Below are 13,358 nucleotides of genomic sequence, written 5' to 3' on the forward strand. Positions count from 1 at the left end.
AGACCATCCGGTGCGTGGACATCCTGTGGCAGTGTGATCCGAGCACAAGCGTCCAGTTGTTGAAGCTACAGCAGATTGAGCCTGTGGACGGACAGATCAGTAACTCATCAAATATGACACAATATTGTGTACAACAATGAATTTGTAGATATATCTACACAGTATGTTTGTCATGTTTGTGTAAGGTTCTCATGACTTAAGATTGTGTGTTAAGATGTGCTCTCTCTCGCTCTAGTTAAGCAGTCCAGATTATTTTCGTATGGTGTGACCTATCCAACTCTACTTATTTCTTATTTGGAGTTCAATGGAACGAGGGAGGATGCCAGATGCCGGGATAGCAGGTAGCCCTTTGATGTTGCTTTGCTTTGATGTTGGCAGTTAATTTGAAATATTGTCAGTTAAATCATTCCACTTAATCTGGCTGGCTAGTTAGCTGACAAACTAACATACTGTGCAGAGACTAACTACATTATTTTATTTGGCTGCTTTGAGCAAAACTTGAATGTAATATAAATCAAATCAAATTTTATTTGCCACATGCGCCGACTACAACAGGTGTAGACATCACGTGAAATGCTTACTTACAGCCCTTAACCAACAATGCATTTATCTTTTAATAAAAAAGTAAAATAAAACAAAAAAGTGTTGAGAAAAAAAGAGCAGAAGTAAAATAAAATAACAGTAGGGAGGCTATATACAGGGGGGTACCGGTGCAGAGTCAATGTGCGGGGGCACCGGCTAGTTGAGGTAGTTGAGGTAATATGTACATGTGGGTAGAGTTAAAATGACTATGCATAAATAATTAACAGAGTAGCAGCAGCGTAAAAAGATGGGGTGGGGGGGCAGTGCAAGTAGTCCGGGTAGCCATGATTAGCTGTTCAGGAGTCTTATGGCTTGGGGGTAGAAGCTGTTGAGAAGCCTTTTGGACCTAGACTTGGCGCTCCGGTACCGCTTGCCGTGCGGTAGCAGAGAGAACAGTCTATGACTAGGGTGGCTGGAGTCTTTGACAATTTTGAGGGCCTTCCTCTGACACTGCGTGGTATAGAGGTCCTGGATGGCAGGAAGCTTGGCCCCAGCGATGTACTGGGCCGTACGCACTACCCTCTGTAGTGCCTTGTGGTCAGAGGCCGAGCAGTTGCCATACCAGGAAGTGATGCAACCAGTCAGGATGCTCGATGGTGCAGCTGTAGAACTTTTTGAGGATCTGAGGACCCATGCCAAATATTTTCAATCTCCTGAGGGGGAATAGGCTTTGTTGTGCCCTCTTCACAACTGTCTTGGTGTGTTTGGACCATGATAGTTCGTTGGTGATGTGGACACCAAGGAACTTGAAGCTCTCAACCTGTTCCACTACAGCCCTGTCGATGAGAATGGGGGCGTTCTCAGTCCTCTTTTTTTTCCCTGTAGTCCACAATCATCTCCTTTGTCTTGGTCACGTTGAGGGAGAGGTTATTATACTGACACCACACGACCAGGTCTCTGACCACCTCCCTATAAGCTGTCTCATCGTTGTCGGTGATCAGGCCTAACACTGTTGTGTCGTCGGCAAACTTAATGATGGTGTTGGAGTCGTGCCTGGCCATGCAGTCATGGGTGAACAGGGAGTACAGGAGGGGAATGAGCACGCACCTCTGAGGGGCCCCCGTGTTGAGGATCAGCGTGGCAGATGTGTTGTTACCTACCCTTACCACCTTGGGGCAGCCCATCAGGAAGTCCAGGATCCAGTTGCAGAGGGAGGTGTTTAGTCCCAGGATCCTTAGCTTAGTGATGAGCTTTGAGGGCACTATGGTGTATAACCTATTCTAGGAGCCTATTGTTTGTGTATGATCTTCATTCATTGTTCACTTGTTCACCTGTCAGGTACAGGCAGGGATGACCGGGGCCTTCAGCAAGTAAGACACAGGGGGTAAGACATCATTTAAACATCACAGATATACATTCTCACTGTGCCCATGATAAAGTTAACTACATTACTTTAGTTGGCTGCTTCTAGCAAAACTTGTAGGTAATATAACCTATTCTGGGAGCCTAGTATGTGTGTATGAACTATGTGGAATATCTTTGGACCATTGGCTTCCCTGAAAACAGGTACTGACAAGAGGCATGACGAGAACGCTGATCCAGTGCCCCCCCCCCCCACAAAAAAAACAGATTGGAATAAAACCTCAAGGTAAGATCAAAACTGATGCGTGCAAAAAACTATTTACAAGATATTTACAGATGTTCACTGTTGCAGTGGCAACTTTTGGAGCATGGGGTCCTTGAAAAACGTGTCTAGTCCAGCAATATAAGTCTGTCAGAGGTCGTCACGCTGGATGGGGATGGAAGCTTTGGTGGTCCACACAACGAAGAAGCAAGTGTCCCTTCCAGTGATGTGGAGCTGCCCTTGGACCTCAGTAAGGATGCTCTTCAAGGAGGCGGTAAGACCCTCCCTCCTCTTGGATATAGAAATCCTTTGACTTCACTGCCTTTTCAATGGTAAGGTCCCTTGCACCATAGCGACACTTGACCTCCGTCACTGCTGTGGTGCCCACCAGACCATCCAGTGAGGCACCCAGGAACCCAGACCCCGTTACCCAAAGCCCTGACTCCTGCACATCAATTCCTGTAGCCATTTGAATGCCTTGATGTCCTCCTCTTCGTTATCTGTGCCCCACTTTACAGACACCCCATCCAACGACTGATCTGAGGACCCTTTTTAGCAGCGATGGAGTAACGCGCTTGGCCCTAACCACTGCTCCACAATTGCTGGCCATCAACGTCCCTCTCCTCATGGTGTGCCAGTTTGGGTTGGTGCGCTGTCCAACTGTTGCCGGTTGTATAGCCTCTTACTGCTCCACCGACAGCGCCATGCCAGGATGCCTGCATCCCTGAGATGCCCTTTTTATTTTTTACAATGTCCGGTACAGACAGGGATGACAGTTGTTGTTCTAGCTCAGGTTCAAGGATACATGCCATTCCACTGAACCTGCCCAGAGAAGGTTCCTTAGTCACTGAAGATCCTCCTGTGTGGGCTCTAGGGACAGAGGCTTGTAGTCTTCATCCGGGTACAGGTCCTCCACTGACTGCACCTCATTGGGCATGGCTGGCTTCCTCCACTCGCATTCCACATCCGTACAGCTGATATTGCGAACCGCAAAAATAGCCAATGCAGCTGCATGGCTACACATATGAGCTTCACGGGGGCATTCGTCTGTGGTAGAGAGAATCACCTGGTCACCTATAGACACATGCAAAGAGAAGGATGTTAAGTGCAAAATGCCTTTCAATGCATGACTTTGAACACCTTGAAATGCATTTGTTTTAAGAAATGTGCTATATAAATAAAGTTTGATTTGATTGATGACATTACAGCTGTAAAATATAATACAAGTGCAGTTTTTCCATAAACTTAATTGATAACTTGGGATTTTAGCACTTGACATATCATACACGGGGAAGGATCCTATAAATCAAGACTGTGAATGCATGTACCACTGAGAATAAACAAATACTGTGCCTTTGAAGATTTGGCTCTGGTCATTCAACTACAATACAGGCTGGATGTCTAAACAAAGTCAATCATTCTGAATGTTAGATTTTTTGATTCATTCTCATCTATGACAACATTCTAGAACTGAGTTATCACTCATCTAAGTCTGATATACGGGGTAATCTGGTTAATGATAATATAATTGATTAAGTGGCTCTTTCCTTGTAGAATGTTGACAGCTGTGTAGAACACATAGTATTGCTAAGATGCTCAAACTTAACAGCTACACTCACCGACACAGGATAAACTTTATCCCTCATGCTGGCCCTGACCAAACCGGTAAATTGCCCCTCACTATAGCTGCACTTCTCCACATGCCCAGACTTATCGTGGTCTTCTCCCCTGTTAATGCTCTTGAAAAATGCCATAAGGTCTGAACTAGACACCATAGTTGACATACTGTACAAACAATTATCTAGGCTAAGTAAAACAAAAATATTTTATCTACTGCTCTGCTAACTAGCTAAAGTGTAGTCAGTGGCTAGCTAAGACAGTAAAGGGACATAAGTTCAACACTATTCAATTAATTTCAATACAGCACATGATTCATCATGGATTGGGCACAGGTCTCTGATCGTGCTGGTGAATGGTAGCTGACAGTGTTGGCTAGAGATGTGTAGGAGCTTCCTGCAGGAATTTGTAGTCTTGCTGAAGTCTTCTGTTGCTAATTAGCGTTATATATATTTTGAGTAGATTGAGACAAATATATTGATAAGTCACCTTGTCCAAGAGAGAATTACACGGTTATCAAAATGTCACGCCAAGGTAACCCCTACAGCTTAGCGTTCAACACCATAGTGCCCTCAAAGCTCATCACTAAGCTAAGGACCCTGGGACTAAACACCTCCCTCTGCAACTGGATCCTGGACTTCCTGACGGGCCGCCCCCAGGTGGTAAAGGTAGGCAACAACACATTGCCACGCTGACCCTCAGCACTGGGGCCCCTCAGGGGTGCGTGCTTAGTAACTTCCTGTACTCCCTGTTCGCCCATGACTGAATGGCCAAGCACGACTCCAACACCATCATTAAGTTTGCTGACGACACAACAGTGGTAGGCCTTATTACCGACAACAATTGTTACGAACCCTGGGGCTTTAAAAGTCTAGGGTGGACGGTAAAGAAACCTGTAACATAACTTATGCAAATTAGAATAGTGAAACGGAACAGTGAGAACAAAATACACTGACAACCAATCCTACCGTCAAACACAAAACTTTTATTTTAAACACACGGTAAATGTTTTGGGGAAAGGGGCTGAGCTGGACCCAAGGAATGAAATACATTTTTAAAAACCTAAACCGATCCTGCCTACCTCAAGAACCGCTAACTTGCTACTAACTATACAAAAATACAGTGGGTGGTCCGCTCAGGTCTAACTAGTGTTTTTAGACAACGTTTTCCTACGGGTAGTGTATGCCCAAGGGCGACTTGCTAAAAATCCCCTTTTCCCCAGGCACAAACAAACATAGCTAGGTAAAATAAGGACTAAACAGCAAATGAGTGACTAGACAATAGCAAACAAGACTACACAGTAATACATACTCACATGGAACAGGACAAAGTGAGATGTATGGGCTATGACTATGTGGTGTATGAAGGAACAAAGGTAGTCTGTCTATCAAAAAGGTCTGTGACAAGAAGTTTGCATCTGTGTAGCCTAATGTGTGAGAAAGCCAAAAAAAAAAAAAAGTATTGGGGAAAATCACAACTGTTTGGGTTTTTAAACCAGGGGATGTGTGATGTGATTAGGTAATGAAAACCAGAAACAAGTGGTGCAATCAGGAGGAGTGTCCACTGATTGGGCCACCTCAGCAATCAGCAGATGAACTGATGACTGACAGGTGGGACACACCAACGACCACCAATCAGGAACACAAGGGACACCTGTGATTAGGGCAGAAGGAGAGGAAAAACACAAATACACATACAGGATATCTGTATCCGTAACAACGATGAGATAGCCTATAGGGAGGAGGTCAGAGACCTGGCAGTGTGGTGCCAGGACAGCAACCTCTCCCTCAATGTGAGCAAGACAAAGGAGCTGATCGTGGACTACAGGAAAAGGAGGGCCGAACAGGCCCCCATTAACATCGATGGGGCTGTAGTGGAGCGGGTCGAGAGTTTCAAGTTCCTTGGTGTCCACATCACCAACAAACTATCATGGTCCAAACATACCAAGACAGTTGTGAAGAGGGCAAGACAACACATTTTCCCCCTCAGGAGACTGAAATGATTTGGCATGGGTCCCCAGATCCTCAAAAAGTTATACAGCTGCACCATCAAGAGTATCCTGACCGGTTGCATCACCGCCTGGTATGGCAACTGCTAGGCATCCGACCGTAAGGCGCTACAGAGGGTAGTGCGTACGGCCCAGTACATCACTGGGGCCAAGCTTCCTGCCATCCAGGACCTATATACTAGGCTGTGTCAGAGGAAGGCCCAAAAAATTGTCAAAGACTCCAGTCACCCAAGTCATAGACTTTTCTCTCTGCTACCGCATGGCAAGCGGTACCGGAGCACCAAGTCTAGGTCCAAAAGGCTCCTTAACAGCTTCTACCCCCCAAGCTATAAGACTGCTGAACAATTAATCAATTGGCCACCCATACTATTTACATATTTTCTTAACTCTATTTCTTGAACTGCATTGTTGGTTAAGGGCTTGTAAGTAAGCATTTTATGGTAAGGTCTACTACACCTGTTGTATTCGGCGCATGTGACAAATAAAATTTGATTTGACCAAACACGTACTTAATTTGAAGTGTTCGTAAAATTCACTATGTGAAAAATGAATGGTGGAAAGATGATTGGAACCATTTCCGTGTTTGACCACTAGGTTTTATGGGGTATTATGACACGTCCACTGTGGGGGACTATGTCAAAACAAGGTGAAATCCTGACATCAGTGATCTTCCGGTCGGAAAGTCGGAGCTCTAGAAAGATGCCAGAGTTTCTGATTTGGAATTCCGAGTTGGATGACCGTTCAAAAACATTTTCCCCAGTTGGAGCTAGTTTTTTTCAGAGTTCCCAGTTGACTTGAATGCACTGAAGTCGGAAGTTGCAGATTTCCAAGTTGTTTTGAACGCGGCGTACATCACTACAATAGGAAGTTGACGCCCTCACTGCACTGCACACGCCTCTGCAGGTGTGACACACCCTGACAATCTGCTTACTGTGGTACTGCTCTCGGCTAGAAAAAGAGGTAAGAGAAGATAGACCATTGTCATGAAATATGCTTATTTTTGTATATATGGCTAAACCAAATGCTATTCAATCGCATATGAAGATGACTAGGCTTCAAATACATCTCCAATGATTTTCACTGAATTCAGATATTCTTGGTACAGCAAGGCATCTAAAGATAAAGGACAACATCAGGAAACCAGGTTAAGGTAAGAACTTTTGTGAATACAGTGGTTGTCAGCTTTCATGCCAGTTAAAACAGTAAACAATGTCTGAGTGTAACTAATATAAATGTGTCCATGTTATGCCCCAAAATATGCATTTCTTAGCCACAAGATATAATTACAATTTCTTCAAATTAAAAACACCTGTCTAACTTGAAATTGAGCTATACAGTATACATATACAGAGTGTACAAAACATTAGGAACACCTGCTCTTTCCATGAGACTGACCAGGTCAATCCAGGTGAAAGCTATTGTTGATGTCACCTGTTAAATCCACATCAATCAGTGTAGCCTTGAGACAATTGAGACATGGAATGTGTATGTGTGCCATTCAGAGGGTGAATGGGCAAGACAAAATAATTAAGTGCCTTTGAACGGGATATCCTAGTAGGTGCCAGGCACATCGGTTTGAGTGTGTCAAGAACTGCAACGCTGCTGGTTTTTTCACGCTCAACAGTTTCCTGTGTGTATCAAGAATGGTCCAACACCCAAAGGACATCCAGCCAACTTGACACAACTGTGGGAAGCATTGGAGTCAACATGGAGTCCCTGTGGAACGCTTTCGACACATTGTAGAGTCCATGCCTTGACCAATGGAGGCTGTTCTGAAGGAAAAAGGGGGTACAACTCAATATTAGGAACGTGTTCCTAATGTTTTGTGCACTCAGTGTAGATCCACCCATGTTTGCTGCGGCTTGGTTTATGTGGTGTGTGTCAGATGGAGAAGAGGAACAGTCTGCGTCGCTCTGGGACAACAAGGCGGTGGTGGGGTCTGCGGAGGCGCTGGAGGATGTTAGGACTGTTTGAAATCAACCAGGAACATGAATTCTACAGCCTCACCTGTCTTATGAAAGAGGGGCTGCATGCTGCCCTCCAGACCAGCATCGACACACCAGGACCTGTCAGTAAAACTATAGACTACACAACAATATACACACTATTTCAACTGTCACACAGAATACGTTTTTATACCCTAGGAACTTACTGCATTGACCCCCCTCTGAGAAAAGTACTGTACATACATCTATACTGAACAAAAAATATAAACGCAACATGCATCAATTTCAACGATTTTACTGAGTTACAGTTCATAGAAGGAAATCAGTCAATTGAAATAAATCATTAGGCCCTAATCTATGGATTTCACATGACTGGGCAGGGGCGCCGCTATGGGAGGGCATAGGCCCACCCACCTGGGAGTCAGGCCCACCCACTGGGGAGCCAGGCCCAGCCAATCAGAATGAGTTTTTCCCACAAAAGGGCTTTATTACAGACAGAAATAACCCTCAGCACCCCGCCCCTCCCACTCCTCAGACGGTCCTGCAGGTGAAGAAGCAGGATGTGGAGGTCCTGGGCTGGCGTGGTTACACGTGGTCTGCGGTTGTGAGGCCGGTAGGATCTACTGCCAAATTCTCTAAAACTATGTTGGTAGAGAAATGAACATTAAATTATCTGGCAACAGCTCTGTTGGACATTCCTGCAGTCAGCATGCCAATTGCACGCTCCCTCAAAACTTGAGACATCTGTGGCATTGTGTTGTGTGACAAAACTGCACATTTTACAGTGGCCTTTTATTGTCCCCAGCACAAGGTGCACCTGTGTAATGATCATACTGTTTAATCAGCTTCTTGATATGCCACACCTGTCAGGTAGATGGATTATCTTGGCAAACGATAAATGCTCACTAACAGGGATGTAAAGAAATGTCTGCTCAAAATTGGAGAGAAATAAGCTTTTTGTGCGTGTATTTTTATTTCAGCTCATGAAACATGGGACCAACACTTTACATGTTGCTTTTATATTTTTGTTCAGTATATTTCGAAGTACAATGCAAGTACCTCTTCAAAGAGTCACTTAAATAATCCCACAGCGCCCCCTCCGCACCCCCCAATTTAGAAAAGTTTAAAAAAGATTGCCTTTCGTGAACTAACACTCGCACTTGACCTACTAGCACTGACATTGGTAGATACTTTGAGAAAAAGGTTACTTACTATGACTGAGATGTGGTTGTCCCACATACAGTGCATTCGGAAAGTATTCAGGCCCCTTGACTTTTTCCACATTTGGTTACATTACAGCCTTATTCTGAAATTGATTACAAAAAAAAAACAAATCTCATCAATCTACACACAATACCCCATAATGACAAAGCGAAAACAGGTTTTTAGAAATGTTTGCAAATTTATTACAAATAAAAAACAGATACCTTATTTACATAAGTATTCAGAACCTTTGCTATGAGACTCGAAATTGAGCTCAGGAGCATCCTATTTCCATCGATCATCCTTGAGATGTTTCTACAACTTGATTGGAGTCCACCTGTGGTAATTTCAATTGATTGGACATGATTTGGAAAGGCACAAACCTGTCTATATAAGGTCCCACAGTGGACAGTGCATGTCAGAGCAAAAACCAAGCCATGAGGTCGAAGGAATTGTCCGTAGAGCTCCGAGACAGGATTGTGTCGAGGCACAGATCTGGGGAAGGGTACCAAAAAATGTCTGAATTATTGAAGGTCCCCAAGAACACAGTGGCCATCATCATTCTTAAATGGAAGAAGTTTGGAACCACCAAGACTCTTCCTAGAGCTGGCCGCCCGGCCAAACTGAGCAATCGGGGGAGAAGGGCCTTGGTCAGGGAGGTGACCAAGAACCCAATGGTCACTCTGACAGAGCTCCAGAGTTCCTCTGTGGAGATGGAAGAACCTTCCAGAAGGACAACCATCTCTGCAGCACTCCCCCAATCAGGCCTTTATGGCAGAGTGGCCAGACGGAAAAAAACACTTGTCAGTAAAAGGCACGTGACAGCCTGCTTGGAGTTTGCCAAAAGGCACCTAAAAGACTCTCAGATCATGAGAAACAAGATTCTCTGATCTGATGAAACCAAGATTGAACTCTTTGGCCTGAATGCCAAGTGTCACGTCTGGAGGAAACCAGGCACCGCTGATCACCTGGCCAATACCCTCCCTACGGTGAAGCATGGTGGTGGCAGCATCATGCTGTGGGAATGTTTTTCAGCGCGAGGGATTGGGAGACTAGTCAGGATTGAGAGAAAGATGAACGGAGCAAAGTACAGAGAGATCCTTGATGAAAACCTGCTCCAGAGCGCGCAGGACCTCAGTCTGGGGTGAAGGTTCACCTTCCAACAGGACAACGACCCTAAGCACACAGCTAAGACAACGCAGGAGTGGCTTCGGGACAAGTCTCTGAATGGCCTTGAGTGGCCCAGCCAGAGCCCGGACTTGAACCCAATCTAACGTCTCTGGAGAGACCTGAATGTACCTGTGCAGCGACACTCCCCATCCAACCTGACAGAGCTTGAGAGGATCTGCAGCGACGAATGGGAGAAACTCCCCAAATACAGGTGCGCCAAGCTTGTAGCGTCATACATACCCAAGAAGACTCGAGGCTGTAATCGCTGCCGAAGGTGCTTCAACAAAGTACTCTGTAAAGGGTCTGAATGCTTATGTAAATGTGATATTGATGTTTATTTTATTTTAATACATTTGCAAAAATGTCTGAACTGTTTTTTGCTTTGTCAATATGGGTTATTGTGTGTAGATTGCTTGAGGGGGGGAAAAACTATTTAATCCATGCTAGAATAAGGCTGTTATGTAACAATGTGGAAAGAGTGAAGGGGTCTGAATACTTTCCGAATGCAATGTAGTATCTTAAAATGAATGCATTAACTGTAAGTCGCTCTGGATAAGAGCGTCTGCTAAATACTGGTAGTTTTTCCTTATTTTGTTGCATATGACAAGAAACCTTTCATTGTGGGTTGATATTGTTTCACTCAGGATGAACTTTCTGCTGAACATTACAAATCGGAGGAGACTCAAGTCCACAAGGTGCTATTTAAACAATATTCACATGAATAACACTATGAATCACTATTCACATGGAAAACCAATCCTGACAACTTACTGTCTATTTTAGTAAATGTTTTGTGGGACATATCTGTTTTGATTCATGGTCCTCTGTTGCCTCCCACTGCAGGACTATGAGATGCAGACATTTGCACGACTGGTGTTTTCCAGCCTGCGGCACTCCCTGGACATAAAAGAGGAGGAGTACAAGAGGTCCCTCTCTTCAGACTGCTGCTATCTACAGTTCATGAGCAACTCCAAGAGCAAGGCTGACTTCTTCCTCACGTGAGGCCTACTGAAGGACAACATAAACATCATAAATGTACATACAACACATCTAATCTAGCCAACTCTATAGTAGCACATGCAGAAAATGCCTTATTTTTTACCTCCTTAGGAATGACAAGAGGTTCTTCCTAAAGACACAAAATAAGCGGGAGGTGAAGTTTCTTCTTTCCAACCTGAAGGCATATATGGATCACTTGGAGAAATACCCCCACTCATTGATGGTCAGGTTCCTGGGTGAGAGAGAAAATATCACATGAGAAATATTGGGTAGAATGTCACCTGTTGCATGTCATTTTGTCAGCTGTGCATACTCGTTTCTTATTCCAGGTCTCCATAGTATCCAAGTACCAAATGAAACAAAGGTGATTATAATGAAGTGCACATATTCAAACACAGCCGTAAAAAACAACTGTATTTAACTCTTCTCTTAATCTTTCTCAGAAGTATTTCATTGTGATGCAGAGTGTGTTTTACCCGGACGAGAGGATTGATACCAGGTAAACATTGTTTGTGCTGTAGTTATGTAGTTAAAAATATATATTTCTGGATTGTGTCGACAATTTTGGCTTTGTCTCTTAGATATGACATCAAGGGCTGTGAGGTGGGTAGGTGGACTGACCCTGCATCTACTGGAAGCCCAGTTAAGATTCTGAAGGATAACAACTTTGAAGGAAAGCACATCATTCTAGGTAAGAGCCTGGTATGCCCTATATCTGCCAGATCCTGACGGAATGGAGAAAGTCATATTTTATTGTGTTGTGTTGTTTCCTTGTGTCTTATGACTTGAACAAAAAGTGAGATTAAGTGCCATTCACAAAGGTAAAAACCCATGCATTCTCCTAAGAAGTAAATGTTTATCATGTGTTGACAGATCAGCAGCGCTCCTGGCTTGTGGATCAGGTTGAAATAGACACAGCCTTCCTCCGTAGCCTCAATGTGCTTGACTACAGTATCCTGCTGGCCCATCAACCCTTGCACAAAGACGAGCTGGACAGGAAGCACTCCTTTAGTAACCTTATTGTGCGCACTGCAAAGTAGGTGTTCAGTGGAGCACAATAATCTACTGTATGACAAAGTATGAAAAAAAAGTAACGGAATAGTCTTTATTGGACACTCCAGACATGCAGTTGTTGCTGAGCTAATGTAAGGTAACACTGTGAGAAGATCACTGGTAATCAGGGCTTTTACTCTTACCCTGATGTAAGCTGATTTTTATCTCTTTTGTTATTCAGTTCTTACATGGTCTTTCCTCTGCAGGTCCATGGCCCAAGACAGTCCCACAGAGGAAGAACACCCCACTATTCTGTTGTTGGAGGGGGACTCTTCTCGACTGGCATCAGATACAATAGACAGTGGGTCAGACCACGTCCAGGACACAGGGGAACACTCTGGCCATTCAACCCCCTCGGTAAACAGTACAGATGCAGAACTCTGGGAGTTCCATGCTCATCACCGTAGGCTGCTGCCTAATTTCAAGAACTCAGTGCATGTCATAGATGGGCCAGAGCTGCGCTACTTTGTGGGTGTTGTAGACATTTTTACTGTGTACGGTTTGAAGAAAAGGCTGGAGAACCTGTGGAAGAGTCTGCGCTTCCCTGGCAGAGCCTTCTCCACTGTCAGCCCAGCTACCTACTCCCAGAGGTTCTGCCAGTGGGTAAAGGACCACACCAAGTAAAACAGGGACACTGAGATGGCTAGATGCATTGTTAGTGACACAAAGCCCATTGAAAGACACAGAAGAGACTGTCAATTGAAAAATCTAACTGGGCATTTTATTCAGTTTTTGTAGTTAACAGTATGAACAATAGGTGGTACCACATAGCTTCTGTTGCAGAGGTGGTAGCCTATATCAAAATACAGATACTACACACACAATTTAATTAAGCAATAAGGCCTGAGGGGGTGTGATATATGACCAATATACCAACAGCTAAGGGCTGTTCTTAGTCATGACTCAATGTGGAGTGCCTGGACACAGCTCTTAGCCATGGTATATTGGCCATATACCACAAACCCCCGAGGTGCCTTATTGCTATTATAAACTGGTTACCAATTTAATTAGAGCAGTAAAAAAAATATTTGTATCATACCTGTGGTATGTCAGCCAATCAGCATCCATGGTTTAAACCACCCAGTTTATAATTGTTATTTAACTTATGTTATTAAATTTGTTCATATTATTATGGTATTCTGTGTGTTATATAAAAAAATTACCAACAGGAATTTCACCCAAATAATTATGTGGCAAGTTTCTCATAAAAAAAATG

General features: G+C 44.1%; 1 protein-coding gene across 1 annotated transcript; it reads left to right on the forward strand.

Annotated features, from left to right (window-relative positions):
- Positions 1–6,670: 6,670 nt before the first annotated feature.
- On the forward strand, positions 6,671–13,032 carry LOC121584129 (phosphatidylinositol 4-phosphate 5-kinase-like protein 1). Its single transcript, XM_041899962.2, has 11 exons — positions 6,671–6,731; positions 6,862–6,921; positions 7,657–7,839; positions 10,735–10,785; positions 10,934–11,088; positions 11,201–11,325; positions 11,419–11,453; positions 11,533–11,588; positions 11,671–11,780; positions 11,963–12,125; positions 12,349–13,032. The coding sequence occupies exons 3-11, from the start codon at positions 7,657–7,659 to the stop codon at positions 12,764–12,766; spliced, it is 1,296 nt and encodes a 431-aa protein (XP_041755896.2). The 5' UTR covers positions 6,671–6,731; positions 6,862–6,921; the 3' UTR covers positions 12,767–13,032.
- The last annotated feature ends 326 nt before the right edge of the window (positions 13,033–13,358 follow it).

Source organism: Coregonus clupeaformis, chromosome 16 (assembly GCF_020615455.1).
Source record: "Coregonus clupeaformis isolate EN_2021a chromosome 16, ASM2061545v1, whole genome shotgun sequence".
Taxonomy (NCBI): domain Eukaryota; kingdom Metazoa; phylum Chordata; class Actinopteri; order Salmoniformes; family Salmonidae; genus Coregonus; species Coregonus clupeaformis.